Source organism: Phascolarctos cinereus, unplaced genomic scaffold (assembly GCF_003287225.1).
Source record: "Phascolarctos cinereus isolate Bilbo 61053 unplaced genomic scaffold, phaCin_HiC Scaffold_5;HRSCAF=322, whole genome shotgun sequence".
NCBI classification, from domain to species: Eukaryota; Metazoa; Chordata; class Mammalia; order Diprotodontia; family Phascolarctidae; genus Phascolarctos; species Phascolarctos cinereus.
The window spans coordinates 61061801-61080045 of NW_027555958.1; the positions used below are offsets into that span (position 1 = coordinate 61061801).

The 18245-nt window shown below is 38.6% G+C and overlaps 1 protein-coding gene across 1 annotated transcript in view; it reads left to right on the top strand.

The window, feature by feature from the left end:
- The window catches only part of VAV3 (vav guanine nucleotide exchange factor 3), a 450109-nt gene that overhangs the window by 243597 nt on the left and 188267 nt on the right, over positions 1-18245 (top strand). Inside the window, exons 11-15 of the mRNA XM_021000329.2 lie at positions 2689-2757; positions 5549-5635; positions 6178-6263; positions 6766-6898; positions 8362-8471. Of these exons, the coding sequence (XP_020855988.1) occupies positions 2689-2757; positions 5549-5635; positions 6178-6263; positions 6766-6898; positions 8362-8471 (485 nt within the window). The remainder of the gene's footprint in view (positions 1-2688; positions 2758-5548; positions 5636-6177; positions 6264-6765; positions 6899-8361; positions 8472-18245) is intronic.

Genomic DNA, 18245 nt, shown 5'->3' on the forward strand with positions numbered 1-18245 from the left:
AGTTTTATACGACTTGCTGTTTCTTTGCTGGGTATAAAAACCCAAAGACAATTAGGAAAGAAAAACAAAGGTAAAAATAAAAGCAAACAACTAAAAGTAAGAAAACAAAGAGTGAAAAGGAATGGAAAAAAAATCCCTGCATCTTTTCATCCTTAGAGTTGAAGCCTGGTACCAGATGAGCTCCCAACATTTGTTGGTCTCTTCTAAAACGGGCATGATCTGGGGTTGATTGCATATTACCCTCTTGCCTTTCAATGAGAAACACAACTATCCTAGATGAAAATTTCTACTCTGGGTCCCTTCAGCACATAGGGATAACCCATAAATTTCTCTAGCATGTCCCTGTCATGCATAGAGCATTCTAGATAGAGATCTGAACAAAAGTTTCTCTAGTCTTACAGGACACAGATCACCTTCAGATTTCTTCAGAGGATCCATGTGAAACAGAATACCTTCCAAATGTAGGTGTGAACTCACCCTAATTAGGACAAGCAAACTAGCTCAAAAAGAAACTGAATGGTTTTGGATGAGCCTCAAAGATGTATGAGACTCTCAGAAAGGGGTTACAAGCTTGGAATGGGTAGCAAATCAACTACTTACATCCCCAAACCTTTCACAATAACCGGGATTACCATGCTAACAACACCTTATCCCTATAGTAAAACTAACCTGTTTCTAGGTAGTCCAAACCTAAGCAACCTGGTCAGGGGCTAATAATGGCTCCCAAACCCTACAATTTTACCAGGTTGCTTAGGAAATTCTTCAATTTTGTAAGAGATTCTTCCGATCTAACCAGACTCCCCCTCCTCAATGCATATAGACACTTTTCCAATTACATATTCTCTCCCCTCCCCACTCTCAATGGAATGTAAGTTCCTTGAGAGTAAGGGTTATTTTCATATTGTCTTTGTTTTCTTAGTTCCTCACACATAGTAAGGGCTTAGTAAATGCATCTTGGATGAAGTGGAATTTGACAAATTCTCTTTCTACTTGTGGCAATTCTCTACTTGTCAGCAACCAAATGGGATCGTCAAGCATCCCCCTCTGCACCTCAATGAACACCTAAGATTTTATTTGTAGCTTTGAAAAAGGGCTGGGGAACTGGTAGTTTTATGAAATAACAACATTAGTCTCCTTACTTCATCAGGATAAACTCAACTGGACTCTGCCATCTTTTGAATTGCTTTCTGCTATACTAAATTACAATAAGACCTATTTATTTTAAGATGATTCTTGTTATAACCCACAAAGCTCTTGGTTTCCACAGTTAGCCCTGTAATGAGGGTGGAGAGTCTTATAAATTTAATTTGATAGCTGTGCCAGGAGATTCATTAGTTCTGCTCCAAAGAAATGCCTTACTGTATTAGGCTGTCAGCCTTGTTGATGGTTGTGAAATGTCATCTTAAAAAGATCTACCACCTGTACGGGAAATATAATTTTTGACTCTGCTTTGCTTTGTATGTCTTGTATATTAAATTTCTTGAAGTATGTCCATAAAAATATTAGTCATCTATATTTTGTTCTACTGAGAAATCAGAAAAAATCCAAGCCTTGATTATTTCTTAAAAGTGCATTAAAACATTTATGAGCCCCAAACTGAAGGCAACATAATCAAATTGTGGTTTATGAAAAAATGATTAGGAATACGCAGTCAATCAGTGCCCAAGGCATCAGAGAACTAAAAACATGTCCTGAGGAACAAACCAAGAGGTTCTTTTATAACTTTGTATTTATCAAATCCCTACTCAAGTATGGGGAAGGTGTGATTTTTTTTTATAAAGTAAGCAATACTTTAGCCTTTTTAAAAAAAATTTTAACTTAACTTTTTTGTAACATATGTTTGTATATATATTTTATCTTTAATATATATTTTTGAAATTATCAGAATTTCTTCTTGATTTTTCTATTAAAAAGAATGGTCAAGAAAATCCATTTCATTAGCCTGGAAATATGTCGCAGGAAATGCTTTTGTGTTGTTGGATTTTATATGTGCTTCATTACATTTTTTAAAAATGACCATTTTAACTTGCCAAAGGGAAGGAAATAGTGATAATAAAATAAAATCCCAGTAGATCAGGATACCTATAAGTTGGCAGGCCAGGGAAGGAATGCTATGGCCTTTTTTTCATATTGCAGAAAAGACTTCTTACTTCAAAAAGGAAAAATATATATTGTTTCAAGAATCATCATGCCCTTTTAGCCTAATGCATTTTCCTTTTACAAAATTCTTCTTTTGGTCAGTGTCCACTTCTTTTTCTGTTTCCATAAGACTTACTCATGGTGTTTACAATAATGATAATAATAATAATAATAATAATAATAATAATATTTATACAATGCTTTAAGGTTTGCAAAGTGCTTTATTTGTCTTGTCTCATTTGATCTTTATAGCAATCCTGGGAGATAGGTGCTATTGTTATCCCCATTTTACCACTGAAGAAACTGAAGCTGAGAGGTTGTGACATGCCCAAGGTCATACAGTTTGTGATTGAGGTAGCATTCAAATATAGGTCTTGACTCCAAGCTGAATGCTCTAGGCACTGTACCACTCAGCTCTCTCTACCAGAGTGATCATGTGTCTATGTATTTGTAGAATGGGTTTTGCTTTTAAAGGGCTTTTTGTACAACCACTGCCATCATTTGTTTCAAGAGTTGTTTTAAGAAACAGCAATGTCTTCTATATAACAGGAACTGGTGAAACACACGACTGATCCCACTGAGAAGGCAAACCTCAAACAGGCCCTTGATGCAATGAAGGTAAGTAAAGAGCTTCAGGTCCCTGCTTTCACCCCACAATATGGGATTGTAAACTTTAAGCAAAACTAAACCTTAAAAGTCATTCAGTCAAACACCTTCATTTTACAGATGAGGCCCAGAGAGGTCAAGCTATTCACCCAAGGTCACACAATTCATAAGTAGCAAGTAGCACTTCCAGGAAGTGGAGACTTGTCCCTGGCTCTAAACGTAGAGATCTTTCCAGTATACCTCAAATGTTGCAGTCTCAAAATGACCTTTTCCCCCCCTTTGTATTTATTGATAGCCTAGGTGTTTATAGTAGATTTAAAAACTTTTAGATGGATTGATGTAATTTAGTGAAAGACATTAATACCAGTTGGGACTTCTTAATAACTTCCATCAGAAATGATTCTCTATAGAAAGCTCAGAGACATGTCCAAATAATGTAGAGCAGATTATTTAATCTGGAAGTTACTTTGATAATACTTAAACCCTCGAGAGGAAATAACAGTGATAATTTGATTTATGTTGCAAGTTTTGGAAGAATTTAAATTGGCAGAATTATAGAATTTCCAAGTTGGAAGTGACCATCTCTTCAACTCATTCCTGAAAAGGAACTCCCTTGAAACATATACACAAGAAGCCATCCATCCTTTGTTTGAAGCCTTTCTATGACATCTTCAGATGCTCTCCTAGGGCAGCCCATTCCACTTTGGGATAGCTCGAATTGTTCATCATTCCTGTATGTCAACCCCAAATTTACCTCTTTCAATTCCCACTTGTTGCCTCTAATTCTACCTTCTGGAACCAAGCAAAACCAGCCAAATCCCTCTTTGGGGGATAGCCTTTCAAATACTTAAAGGCATCTGTTGTTGTTATTGAGTCGTTTTAGTTGTGTCTAACTCTTTCTGAGTCCATTTGGAGTTTTTCTCAGCAAGCATTCTGGAGCAGCTTTCCATTTCCTTCGCTAGCCCATTTTACGGATGAGGAAACTGAAGCAAACACGGTCACGTAGCTAGTAAATGTCTGAGGCTGGATTTCAATTCATGAAGATGAGTCTTCCTGATTCCAAGCCCGGTGCTCTATCCACTGAGCCACGTAGTTGCTCTTTTTCTTCAGTCTAATCATCTTCATCCCCTTCAATTGATTCTCAGTGGTATAAACTCGAAGCCTGGTTCATATTGTCCTTACTAAAATATGGTGCCCAAAACTGAGCAAAATACCTTACTTGTAGTATGTGGTAAAGTACAGTGGAATCATCAGCTCTTTATTCCTTGAAACTTTCCTCTTATCATAGCCTGTTTGAACTAATTTTCTTAGCTGTCATATCACACTGTGGATTCATATTGAACTTATGGTCATCTAAGACTCTCATTTTCCCTTTTTAGACAAATTGATGGTTGAGTCAGGCCTTTCTCAACAAGCAAATATGCTATGTTAAATATATATATATATATATATATATATATATATATGTATGTATATATATGTGTGTGTATATATGTATATATACACACACATATGTATCAGAATTATGGTAATTAAATTTTTTATTTTAAGTAAACAATATGAATTAGATGTGTTGGAAAAACAATTGGTATGAAATTTCACTTCTAAGAACAGCTTCATTTCTTTCTACTTTTCTTAAATACAACTGAAGTCTAAGTTTATATGAGAGCTAAGCAGGAATACCAAAAATTAGTTTCCAATTATATTCCATTGAAAATGTCATTGGAGATCTTAATTGTATGCAACCAAAAGACAGTGAGTACTAATGTCAGTTACAATTCACATGTGAAATGTGACTTTTGTTATAACATCAAGGCCCAAGTTCCTTTCTGTCTTTCTTTGTGGTATTCAGTTCTGGTTCCTGCTGTTCTTTTTAATATCACCATTGGTAGGAGGGCTATAAAAGACACATCTGTTTGTTAACCTTTAGGATATACAGATTTCCTGTTTATAAACACATTGTTTTCAATATGGAAATTCAGTCATTCTAAAGAAAGCTCAGGATTGTTTTCTGTCAGAGATCTGCTACTGTTCCAGATGAATTTAAGATATAAAGAGGCAAGAGACGAACTCAGAACACAAGAAAATCTAGAGCAGATATAATAAAAATAGCTAGGAACAGTACAGAGAGATTAGCTAATATTGTTTTCTCCAAAATAAGAAAAGACATTTTTAAATAGGTTAAGGCACATGGAGAATCATGATAGGTAGGCATTTGGGGTTCATCTTTATCCACGTGAATGTTTTTAGTTTCTGACCTCTCTCCTTTTTTTAGATCTGCAGAATTAAATTTTGTTTCTTGACTGGGTACTCCCTGTTGGTTAACTAGGAGAAAGAAGTGGTTGCATAATACTGCTCAGCTCAAGCTCTTTTCCAAACTTTTAAGTCATTTCTTTGTGTGTTTCATCCCCTACTCTCTCCCATGCCCATTACTTATGTAAAAAGTTTAATTCTGTAGAACCCAGTTTTTAACTCTTGTAACAGGTCCTGCCGACCTATTTTCCTTTCCTTTATTCTACATAGCACCCCTCTAAAGGCAATGATATTCTTGGGCTGTACAGAGATGAGGTAAAGGATAACTTTGTAGGTCCCCAGATGTATTGTAGATATATCACTTTCTAAAAATTTCCTGTGAGATGCCTTATATATGTAGGATACAAAGCCCTTGGGTGGTCATTGGAAAGTAACACCAATTATGCTGATTCTTTATGACATCAGAATTATTGAATTTTTAAAAAAATGTATCATTTCCCCCATTTACCAGAGGCGGTGCTCTTTTTAAACCTTTCCTTGAATTTTTTAGGACTTGGCACAATATGTAAACGAGGTGAAGAGAGATAATGAGACCCTCCGTGAAATAAAACAGTTTCAGTTATCCATAGAGAACTTGGTAGGTGACTTTTTAACCTTCAACAGGATGGGAATGGGTCAGTTTTCTGGAACTGCCTTTAGAGCAATGCATTTCCCAGTGTTCCTTCACTATTGCTGGTCTTCTTCAATTGCCCGGTTTGATTGACATCTGCTTTGGGGAACCAGCTCTCATGATTTTTAATCATTAATCAGGTCAGCTTCAAAAGCTCCACCTTTTCAAAAGGAAATAAGCTTACATTTTAGATTTCATGTAACTTAAATTCTTCTGATCTAATCCCCTTTTTGACCTGGAGAGAGATCTGATTTTCCCACTGAAAGCTCTACTTTGCCCCTGTCTCTCAATGGATACCCCAGCATCAAAAAAGGCAAGTTCATTTTCAAGTGTATTGTTTGGTCCCAGGTTCTCTGGACCCCATGCTATAAAAACGTAAAATTATTTCAGTGCCTATATGATAAACCAGTTCATCCTGGGGAGGGTGGGGAGGAATGTTTTCCCCCTCAAGTCTCATTCTTGTTTGCATGTGTCTATGTAAGAGTGAAACTCACCTTTTATGTTTTTAGAATCAGCCTGTCTTGGTGTTTGGAAGACCTCAGGGAGATGGGGAAATCAGGATAACAACCCTAGACAAACATACCAAACAAGAAAGGTGAGAGAAATGGAGTCATATGTGTCTTAAGAATTAATGAGTATCTAAGGATTGAGTAAAAGAAAATAAAAGTGAGAACATTGAAAAATTCCTCTTGCAGGGTAGGGGTGGGGAGAAAGATGAAGAAAAGATGGTCTCATAATATTCTATTTAGTAACCAGTTCAGCAGTATTCTAAAGATAGACAACCTCTCCTCTCAGTGGTCTGTTTTCTGTTGCTTGAGTCTAACTTAGGCTTCAATAGGGAGGAATTAAGTTTTCAATGTGATGCATGGGAATGGAGCCGTACCATTCCCATGAATATTTAAGGGCCAAGGTACCTCTCTTAGAAGTACTCCAAGTGGTCCATGAAGTGTTTATTAATAACTTAATATTGCACTTTGTGGGCCCTTTTTACAATGACACTATGGAAAACAAGCATGATGGGGAGGTCTTGTTTAGAGAACAGCCCACCTGCTTCCATGTGATCTCTTGTCATTTCACTTTTGTTTTGTTTTTCACAGGCACATCTTCTTGTTTGACTTGGCGGTCATCGTGTGCAAAAGGAAAGGTGATAACTATGAGATGAAGGAAATAATAGATCTTCAGCAATACAAAATTGCCAATAACCCTACAACTGACAAAGAAAACAAAAAGGTGCTGTCCTCCTAGATGCTGACAGATGTTATCCATGGGGAGCTTGTTAACCGACATGTACGATTCTAAGGTGCAAACTTCTGAGACCTTGTGACATCCTTGTGATGTGGCTGGATGCTGTCAGAGTAGATGGGGTTCCAGCGTAAACCACTGATTTTAATTGATGACACTACATATTCTTGAGTATGAATCGAGAGAGGTCACAGCTCTGACTGAAACAATCAAACAGCCACAGCCTGGGTGATCACGTTACTTCAGGGACCTTAAGAGTTGAAGAGGATCTCTCTGCAAACAATTGGGCTGCAGATGTTGGTGCAGAATTGAGGCCGCTGGAGGTGATGAATCAGAGTATCATAAATTTAGAATTAGGAGGGGCCTTGAGAGGCCCTTGAGCCCAATGCCCTCATTTTCTAGCTGACAAACTGAGGCACAAAGGAGATCGATGCCTTGTCCAGGATCACCCAGTCATTAGGTATAGCATCATGGACTTGGAGTCAAGGAGACCTGGGTTCAAAACCTGTTTCTGATACTTGCTGGCTGGGTGACATGGGACGGGGTCATTGAAGGACTCCTAGCCTTAGGTTCTTCAGCAGCATAATGGAAATGATAATAGCAACCCCCTCACTAGATTGCTTTGAGGTTTGAATGAGATAATGTATCTAAAGCATTTTACAAGCCTTAAAGCATTCTACACAAGGTCATAGACCTAGAGCTGCACAGAACCTTGGAGACCATCCATTCCAACCTTCCCATTATAGAGAAGTAAACTGAGGCCAAAAGAGTTGAAGCCACCTGTTCAAGGCCACACAGGTAGTAAGCGACAGAGCCAGGCAGTCAGTAAAGATTATAAGATTGTACATTTAAAACTAGAAAGAACCTCAGAGGCCATCTAACCTGATGCCTCCATTTTACAGATGAGTAAACTGAGTCCCAGAGAAGTGAGAAGACTTGTCCATCAAGTGTCAGAGCTGGGATTTAAACCTAGTTCTTCCTGACTCTAAAGTCACCAAGGCAGCTAGGCAGCATAACGAATAGAGCACTGGGCCTGGAGTCAGGAAGACTTGTGTTCAAATTTGGCCTTAAACACTTCCTAGCTATGTGACTCTGAGTAAATCACTTAACCTCTATTTGTCTTGACTTCCTCAACTGTAAAATCGATATTATAATAGTATCTACCTCTCAGGGTTATTGTAAAGATCAAATGAGATAATATTTGTGCTGGTGCACAAATTTGTGCTGTATACCTATTCCAGATGTATAGAGAGCTTTATTTTTAATTCTGTGTTATGATCAAATGCGATGTTGCTGCTACCACTGTAGATGGCTAAGTCAGGTGCTCATAGTGGGTACTTATGGCCAGGTATGGGTTTTTTTTTTTTTAAAAAGGATGTTAGTGGGATGTCAGAGAACATGAAAATATAGCACTATGTATTAATCAGTGAATTAATGATTCATTTCCACAGTGGTCTTATGGCTTCTACCTCATCCATACACAAGGACAAAATGGACTGGAATTCTATTGCAAAACAAAAGATTTGAAGAAAAAATGGCTTGAGCAGTTTGAAATGGCACTGTAAGTATCCCTGCTTCCAAAAGTAACTCCCTTCCCTGCTTAATACCATTTACAAATCATGTCCTAAACAATAGGCTTTCCACTTGGGGCCATCCTTGAAGAGCTGGAGGAGGCTCCCTTCCCTCCAACCTTGGAGGCAGCCTGTCTGCCTGCTGGCTACAAGTGCTCACAAAGAAAGGCCTTCCCTGAACCACGCTAAAGAAAAGAAAGAGGGAGCCATGAGCTCTCTTTTGAAGGCCTTCTCCTCTGCTGGGATTGTTTTAATGCTTCAGATTGCCACAGCCTCTGAAAATATCAAATGTTCAACTCACAAAAATTGCCCATGATTGTGACCTTTTAAAGCTCTGTCTTTGGCCCATTTATTGAAATGTCTTTTTTAGGAGAGATGTAGAAGTGCTGACTTTTTCCTTGGGCTCTCCTCCCCCACCTATTCCCACGTTTTTAAAGTAATTTATCATTCAAATTGCTTTCCTGTTATAAAAGAGAAAACCCCTAACAACTTTTTTTTCAGACGTGTTTAGAAATTATAAAGCTCAAAGAGATATAATTGTCCCATGACGCAGGCGTTTCTCATTCATTTTGGCATCTGCAGCTTGAAAAGTACACAGTAAGTGGGGAGGCCAGATTACAAGTCTAGGCTACACAATTTAGAAACACTATCATGTCCTCCCCTTTGCTTTCCTGGCTTCCCTGGCTTCCTTCAAGTCTCAGCTAACATCCCACCATCTACAGGAAGCCTTCCCCGATCCCTCATAAGGCTAGTGCCTTCCCTCTAAGATTATCTTCAGTTTATCCTATACATTTCTTATTCATTCATCATTGTTGACATGTTATCTCTCCCATCAGATTGTGAGCTCCTTTGAGGGCAGGGACTATTTGTGAGTCTCTTTGAATCCCTAGCTCTCAGCATGGTTCCTGACAGACACATAGTAGGCACTTAATACATGGTTGTTGGATTACCATGTGAAGTCATCAGTGAGAAAGATGATAATTTGAGCAAAAACCTAATCTGAAAATGTGGTTTTGGGATCAGTTCCATCTGAGCACAGAAGTCCTTGAGGATCATAGGAAAACTTTGTGACTCATGTTGAAATTACTTCTCAATTGGAAATGAATGTTTTTTACTATAGTTTTGGTTGAGGGAACCCAGTATTTTGTTTAATAACTTATCCATCATCTTCTTCTACATCTGTTTCTTTGTACGAATCCAAGGGTCTAATGCAAACATAAATGCATGAAGTCCTTGGGTCTTGGCCAGTGAACCATTCTAATGTCTGCCTATCTTTGGAAACATAATTTAGTATTCCCGGTTACGATAATTGAATATAACACGAGAGGTACAGTGAGTTCATGCACCAGCCAATCCAAAGGGACCTTTTCTGGTTTGGCACTAAGGATCATGATTTGGTGGTTTAGCTATTCATCCCTTGAGAATGGTGAGCCATATCATAAACCCACAGTGCTATTTAATGCAGCTGCATGTGATGGGCAGTTGCAGGGTTCCCGTAGACCAGTGAGACTTAAACTAGATGAGCCAACCCATTCTTGGGGAAGAATGGCATTACCACTCTTTGGCGAGCTTCTGTGTAAAAAGAAGTGTGCCATAATGACCAAAGAGGGCTGGCCCAGGAGCCAGGAGGACCTGGGTTCAAGACTTGTCACTGTTATGAGTGACAAGAGGCAAATCACTTAACATCTAAATGTCTCTAAGCACCTCAGTAATACTGTATAAGTAAGTAACAGAAGAGTTTGAAGCCTGCATTGGTGAAGGAAATTTCCTAACTGGGAATTCCTCACATAGGTGATATCAGATTTCTCATATATATACCTTATACATATATATGCAAGCATTCATGAATACATATATGCATAGATACATTTGCATATATATGAATGTGTGTGTACACACACACACACACACACACACACACTCACTCACAAACTCACAAAGAAGGGCTTCCCTGAACCACTCTAAAGAAAAGAAAGCGGGGGCTATGAGCTCTCTTTTGAGGGTCCTCTCCTCTCCTGGGATTGTTGTAATGCTTCAGATTGCCACAGCCTCTGAAAATATCAAATTTTCATACAGACATTCTATCTATCTCTATCTCTGTCTCTATCTACCTATCTTCCTTCCTTCCTTCCTTCCTTCCTTCCTTCCTTCCTTCCTTCCTTCCTTCCTTCCTTCCTTCCTTCCTTCTTTCTTTCTTCCTTTCTTTCTTTCTTTCTTCTCTTCTTTCTTTCTTTCTTTCTTTCTTTCTTTCTTTCTTTCTTTCTTTCTTTCTTTCTTTCTTTCTTTCTTTCTTTCTTCCTTACTTTCCTTGTGAGTAGATAATTGACCTCAGAATCAAGAAGATCTGGGTTCAAAATCCATCTCTGACATATACTATGTTTGTGACCCTGGGAAGTTACTTGACTTTTTGTGCCTATGAAAATCTCTTAAGACTAAAGTGGCAGAGCAGGTGCTGATTTGCTTTGGTAAGTGAAATTTCCTCATCAGGAAAATAATTCCTTTTGTGGAAGGATTGCATTAGAAGGACTCTGAGGTTTCTTCTAGTTCTCAAATTCTGTAATACTATTAGTTTCTTAACCAATATACTCACACACGTGAATATGTGTGTATATACATATACAATGTATTACATGCATTTATACCATGCATACTAATATGTGAGATGTCTGTACACATGCAATATGCAGAGATGTAGTTTATATATGTGTGTGTATATGGAGACACAGAGAGAGAGAGAGAGAGAGAGAGAGAGAGACAGAGACAGAGAGAGAGAGAGACAGAGACAGAGACAGAGAGAGATATGATATGCATGCCTTTATGTATGATTCCTGGTCAGTTCAGCTAACATCCTCTAATTTTGGCTTAGAGAAAATGCAGCCTTGAATGCTAAACTCCAACCCTGAAAGTACTCATCATCTGCAGTTGCATTAAGCAGTACAGTGGGTTTATAGGTTACACTACTCATCACTAGAGATGAATAGTAAATCCACCAGCTTCATCACTATTTATGATCCAGATCAGACAGGGTGTCTAGGGACTACTTGATTCTTTATGACACTGAACCCCCAAAGTTCTTGAACTATTTTCAATTATCATAACACCTATATATACAAATATATACATATACATACACATAAAAACATATACATACATAAACATTTAAACTCTTGCTTAAAATTATACATATATACTATATATTTACATGCATATGTGTGTGTACACACACACACACACACACACACACACACACACATTTATACAAATAAAGAATGAACTCAGCTGGTACAGAGAATTGAGATGATTTAATCCAGAACACATTTTAATTACTATCAAGAAGTGGTTGAATGTCTTTCGTGTGTCAGAAATTTTACAAGGTGCTTTCCTATCCCTGTCCTTAGGAACTTTAGAATCTAATTTTCAAGACAGCATCAATTGCTAGGTCTCCAGGGCTGATGAGATGGACCAGAATAGGGATAGCTGACATGTGGAAACTAGACAAATCCATCTACTCACAATAGTAGATTCTATAAAATCTTCTATAGGCAGGTCCCCAGTGTTAGGAGGATGTCAGGATAAGTGGGAGAAGTCACAGTGGAGTACGGGGGGTAGGCAGTCTGTAAAAGTCCAGCCAAATTAATAGCAGGTAGGTATGATGGAGGGCAGGGGAATTGCCTCAGCATGGGATGGAACATGGCATTTGGGAGGTCTGGTGTCAGAGGAAGGTTCTGGTAGATAGGCATTTGGTATGAGAGCAGCATTGTGGGACATAGCAGGAATAAGGCTACAGAAGCTGCCTCTCTGTTACTAGGCCTTTGCCTATCAACCTTGTTGAATTCATTCTACTCCAGATTAATATGCTTCCCCATTTCCAACAAAATAAAGTACAAATTCCTTAGTCTGGCATTCAAGGCTGTCTGTGATCTGTCACTATGCTGATCTTTCAAGCCTTTATTCTTATTCAGTCGAGTCTGATTCTTCATTGACCCCATTTTGGGGTTTTCTCGGCAAAGATACTGAAATGGTTTGCCATTTTCTTCTCCAGCTCATCTTACAGATGAGGAAACTGAGGGAAACAAAAGGAAAAAAAAGCAAGAAAAACTAAGAAAGTGAAAGAAAATATGCTTCAATCAGTGCTCAGAATTTATTATTTCTCTCTCAGGAAGTGTATAGAATCCATATTTTTTTAAAAGACAGATTTACATTTACGTGTTTTTAAATTTTTAATAAATGCAGCTAGGTTGCACAGTGAATAGAGCATTGTACCTGGAATCACAAAGACCTGAATTCAAATTCACCCTCAGATACTTACTAGCTGTGTGACCCTGGGCAAGTCCCTTAACCTCTATCTGCCTTAATTTCCTCAACTGGAAAAACAGGAATAACAACAGCACCTACCTCCCAGGGCTGTTGTGAGGATCAAATGTGGTAATATTTATAAAGCTCTTAGCACAATGCCAGGCACATAGGTGCTTAATAAATGTTTATTCCCCTTTAAAGGCTCTTCAAGGGTTTATAACTGATCTTGTATTCCTTGCAGCCAAGATGAATTACTTAAATTACTAGGTTCTGGTTATGAGGCTTTTAAGGGACAGCCTGATATTGCAGGAAAGAACGTTGGTGTAGATATCTGAAGGTTGCTGCCCTAGCTCCTCCTCTCATGATAGAGATCTTAGCGTTTAAGAACTGGAAAAGGGCTTGGACATTACCACGTGTGGCCTCAAGGCCACAGGTTCCCCACCCCTGAGTCCTAGTTCTTGTCATGGGACTTTGAGTATATTGCTTCTTGGGGTTCCTGTATGTGTGCGCAGGAACACACACACACACACACACACAGCACGCGCACACACACACACACGCATGCACACACACACGCACATATACACACATATATGAGGAAATGAAAGGTAAGGTAGTTGTGTATATACATGTATATGTATGCATATGTGTGTGTGTATCTTTATGGAGGGAGAGAAGAAAGACAGAGATAGAGACAGAGGCAGAGACAGAGCAAGAAGGGTTGAACTAGGAGCTCTCTGATATCCCAACCAGAGCTAACAGGCTGCGATCTTGTGTTTTTAAGGTGATTAAGATATAGGAAGGTGTGTAGAAATAGTACAAGATTCTTAACAGAGGGCCGGCTCTAGCTCAGGCAGACCTGGTCCTTTTGTACTTTGTCTCCGAGAAGGAATGTGATTATTTTAAATAACACGCGGAGTGTATTTTCACATACATAGCGGTGGTTATTTGTATTTCAGGCTTCCATTGACAGCAGCACGCAGATGGTGAGAGGGTGGAAATACCTTAATTCAGAATTGCTTCAAGTGGAAGTTGAGGGTTCCCGCAAACAGGAAAAATGCCATGTATGGCAAATCAGATCAGTGGGCATTTCACCAGTCTCAAAATGTTCCATTCGTTCTCTTTTTCCTTTTCCTTCTCTTTTGGAAGCTCATCAATGCAGGACATACCTGGCAATGCCCAGCTTCTGGCTTTGTGCAGCAGCCCAGGCTGCCTTGTGCTGCTGCTGATAGAACACTAGAATTACATTGAGCAACTTGCGTGTTTGCCTTTGGTGGTGCTGTTTGTTTTTCCAGTGTTGCTTTGCCCATCATGCAGAATTGCAATATTCTGATTTAATACCCTATGGGGCATAAAATAATAATAAGAAAACCTTCCATATCCATGCAATATATAAAAACAATAAAAAATGTTTCCCCATAGGCAACCTTCATGCTTTGGCTCTGATCCATAGCAGTTTTGACATCAGTACTATGAGATCTCCTCCTGTTGCAGGCAGGAGGAGAAATGTTGTTTTAAGGAACTGTGATAGTGAATGGGGAAAGGTAGGAGTAGGGAGAGAAGGAGATAGGAATCACAGAACAGGATATTTTAAGGCAATGAATTATTTGCCAGTGCTGTTTACAGGAGATGGCAGTTCTGCTATCTATAGAAGGCTGAGATCATTTTTATGAAAAACAATAACAACAACAACAACACATTGCTGAGCACCTATAGATGCTTAAAATACTGGATTTAATGTGGAAAATCTTAGCCATTATTACTGAGAAACAATTACTAGTAAACAAGAGCGCTAAACATCTGCATCAGAACTTGCTTTGATCTCCATCTGTCTTCCTGAAGCCTGCGGACTTATTTAATCTATAACTGTTATCCTCTGACCTTCTTTTCCTGGAACCTAGTTTCAATGATACACATATACTACGAGCCACACTTCAACTTCCTAGGTTGTAAGCTCTATGAGGGCGAGATTGTAAACGCTGCGAAGGCACCTAAACTTTCTGTGTTCTCCAGTTTCTAGCACAGCACTCCGAACACATTAGTGTTTAATGAATTTTTTTTGTTATTGTTGCTCAAATAATTATTTAGGAAAACCCTACTATATGCCAAGAGACTAATTTGTGAGATGCACAGATTTAGAGAGATCTCCGCTCTAAATGTTCATATGGACTATTTGTGCCCAACCTGTAGAAGCAGAGTTTTCCAAGCTGGATGGTCTGGTCAGCCATAGTTGGACACACTGTACGTTGACCCTGTCATTTTGGTCCTCTTTGAACATGTTGGACAACAATCACCCAACTGCGCTAGGCAGTACTCCCTGCCTTCAAGAAGCATACATTCTATTCAAGGGAACAGTATGTACTCTTTGTATACACATAAATTACATGTTAATTTTTTTTTTAGATGAGGATGAAATTTGTAGCTGGAACATCAGGGAAAGCATCATATATAGTTGATACGTGAGCTAAACTTTGAAAGAAAATAGGATGGTCAGTGAGGAAAATTGAGTGAGGAAAGGAGGCAGGAATCAAAAAAATGGGACCTTTTAAGAGATGAATTGCTTACTCGTACTAATTACAGAAGATGACAGTTCTGTTTATAGAAGTCTTGGATCATTTTTATTAAAAAAAATTGCTGATCACCTATAAAATGCTTAAAATACTGCTTTCAATTTGAAAAATCATGGAGACATACTATTACTAACAAGCAATAATTACTCAGTAATTCTTCATCAGCCTCTCAGAGGCAGAGGTCAGGGCTTAGTGCATTCCAGGCAAGAGAGACAACTAGGGCAAAGACTGCAGGTGGTACGGGTGGCCAGATTGGCTGGCCCACAGTGCACGGGAAGAGAAGGAATGTGTAACAGTCTGGAAAGGTAGGCTGGGACCAGAGAGTGAAGAGCTTTCCAGGCCAAGAAGAGTCTGTATTTTAGGGAGCCCCTGGAGCTTCATGGTCAGGGAAGTAGCAAAATCAGACTTTGCTTTGAGAATATCACTGTCAGCTATGTGAAGAGCTGGAGAGGGCAGAGGTTGGAGGCAGTTTGTTGTAAGTCAAAGGTTTAAAAAAAAGTGATGAGTTTGCAAAGGGGAAGATGGAAACAACTAATTTTGTGAATGATGCTGGTAGTTTACCTGGATGGGATTGAAGAGGGAAAGTGGCTGGTGATTTCATAACCTCTGCTGGAGTTCAGTGAACCATGTCAAAGTGCATACTGCCAAAGTGCAGGGCAAACAGAATGATGGATAGATTGAAAGCCATGTCTTGAGAGGATAAGCTGAGGGCATCGGTGATATTTAGCCAAGAGAAAAGAAGACTTGGAGGGATGGGAGAAGGGAAGAAAGACTTGAGAGCTGCCATTACTGAGAGTTGTCTTTGAATTCCCTAGGGCCTAGCAGATTTTCTCAGTGGCTCTCATTGAAGAGGAACTGGACTTTGTTCTGCTTGGGCCTCAGGGAACAGAGCAGGTAGAGATTCCAGAGAACCAGATTTTGGCTTGACACAAGGAAAAATATTATATCTCTTTTTTTTTTTAAGCTAAGTTTGTAATATTTTGAGGGTATTGCTGGCTAGATCTAATTTGCCTGGCTCACCAAAAAGGTCCCTTTTAAACCTAGGATTCTTTGAAAAGATTGCTAACAGTTCATGAACTTCACGTTTTTCTTGACCTAAGGATTTTAGGCATAGTGGTTCAAGAGCTGATCTGGAAACCAGGAAGACTTACCTTGGTCATGTACTGATTATCAGGTCAACAAGCATTTTATTAAGCACCTATTAGGAACCAGGCACTGTGATAAGTTCTGGAAAAAGAAAAATATTTCCTTCTTTGAAACAGTTGAGTCTGAGGGGGGAGACAACACGTAAAAATTTAGGTATAACATCAAAATATACTATATTATATAAAATGTACTGTAAATAAAATATATGCAGAATAAAGGAGATTATCTCAGAGGGGAAGACATTAAGATTGAGCAAAGTCAGGAAAGTCTTTTTGCAGAAGGTGGGGTTTAAACAGAGACTGAGGCCTTGGACATGTTAACATTTCATTGCTCTAGGTCTAAGCAATTCTCTTACCTTTTAAACTTCATAGAAGGTATAGACCTACTTTGGTTGACAGAGTTTCCTCTCTTCTAAGCTCCTTATACAAATGAAATCATGGATCCATATCTCTATAGATCTTTGGACTACTAGTCTACTTGAGGTATTTTCAGTCTTCAAGAGACTTATTTGCCAAGTAATATGTATAGATTGCTTTCTGTTTCCTTAGAGCACCCAAATAAATTGATATTTAGAAGTATTAAGTATGTTTTGTCACTGTTATTCTTATAAAAGAATTGCAGGTGACTTTTATTAGCTTAGGCGAGTTTCAAAAGGGTATTGGGAAATGTGGTTGTGTTTTTCGGGCATGCCATGAATGCTAGTGTGCATTTGTGAAAACTTTCGCAAATGGAAATTAAGGAGCATTTTACAGGTGAGGAAACATGCATAGTTGGCTATGAGCAAGATGCCATAGGGTCTATAGTTATCTTGTGTAATGGCGGCCAAGGTAGCATGAGATCCCCTTTGCTTATACTTAGGCAGCAGCATGCCTGTATTGGGGGAGGAGTTGCTGCAGCCAGCTGGGACAGGTTCTTAAAAGCCAATGGATAAGTTTTCAGTGTGGAAACTGACACCTTGAAAATTGATAAATGATACAAATCTTGGCTTGGTTTATTGTTTTATTGATTGTTTAAATGTAAGAAAGTAATGAGAAAATGTTAATAATTCAGATGAAGCTTAAAAGTGTGCTGTGTGAACATTTTTCCCCCTGGAGGGCCAATTGTTCACCATTTTTTAGAAAAATTAAAAGAGCCTCAGATTTGGAATTAAGGGCCCTGGATGCAAATACTAGCTCTCCTGTTATCTCACTGAGTGACCTTGGGCAAATTATCTTACTTCTCTGGGCATTAATTTCCTTAACTGTAAAATGGAGTAGGTCATGAAGGATTGGGTAGGCTAGATGATTACTAAGGTGCCTTCCAACTTTAAGGGGGATCCTACTTGACTCTAACCACAAATACATTAGAATAAACCAAGGGGCAAATATACTTAATACTATTGAATAAAATAGGGGTGATGAACCTCCTTTGCCGTGAGTACCACTTGAATTTAAACAACGGCTTAAAATCATAGGCAACAAGAATGAAAAATAGGATATAATATATAAATGGGATAAAATTGGAGAAGAGGGGGGAAGGAGAGGATATGTTAGGGGCATTGGTAAGTCCACTGACCCCAAATTTCTCTTTCTATCACTACTGGCTTCCCATGGAGACATTAATAATAATAATAGTAATATTAATAATAGCATTTATATAATGCTTTAAGGTTTGCAAAGTTCTTTATAAATATTATCTCATTTTATTCTCATAACAACTTTGGGAGGTAGGTGCTTTTACTGTCCCCATTTTACAGATAAGGAAACTGAGGCA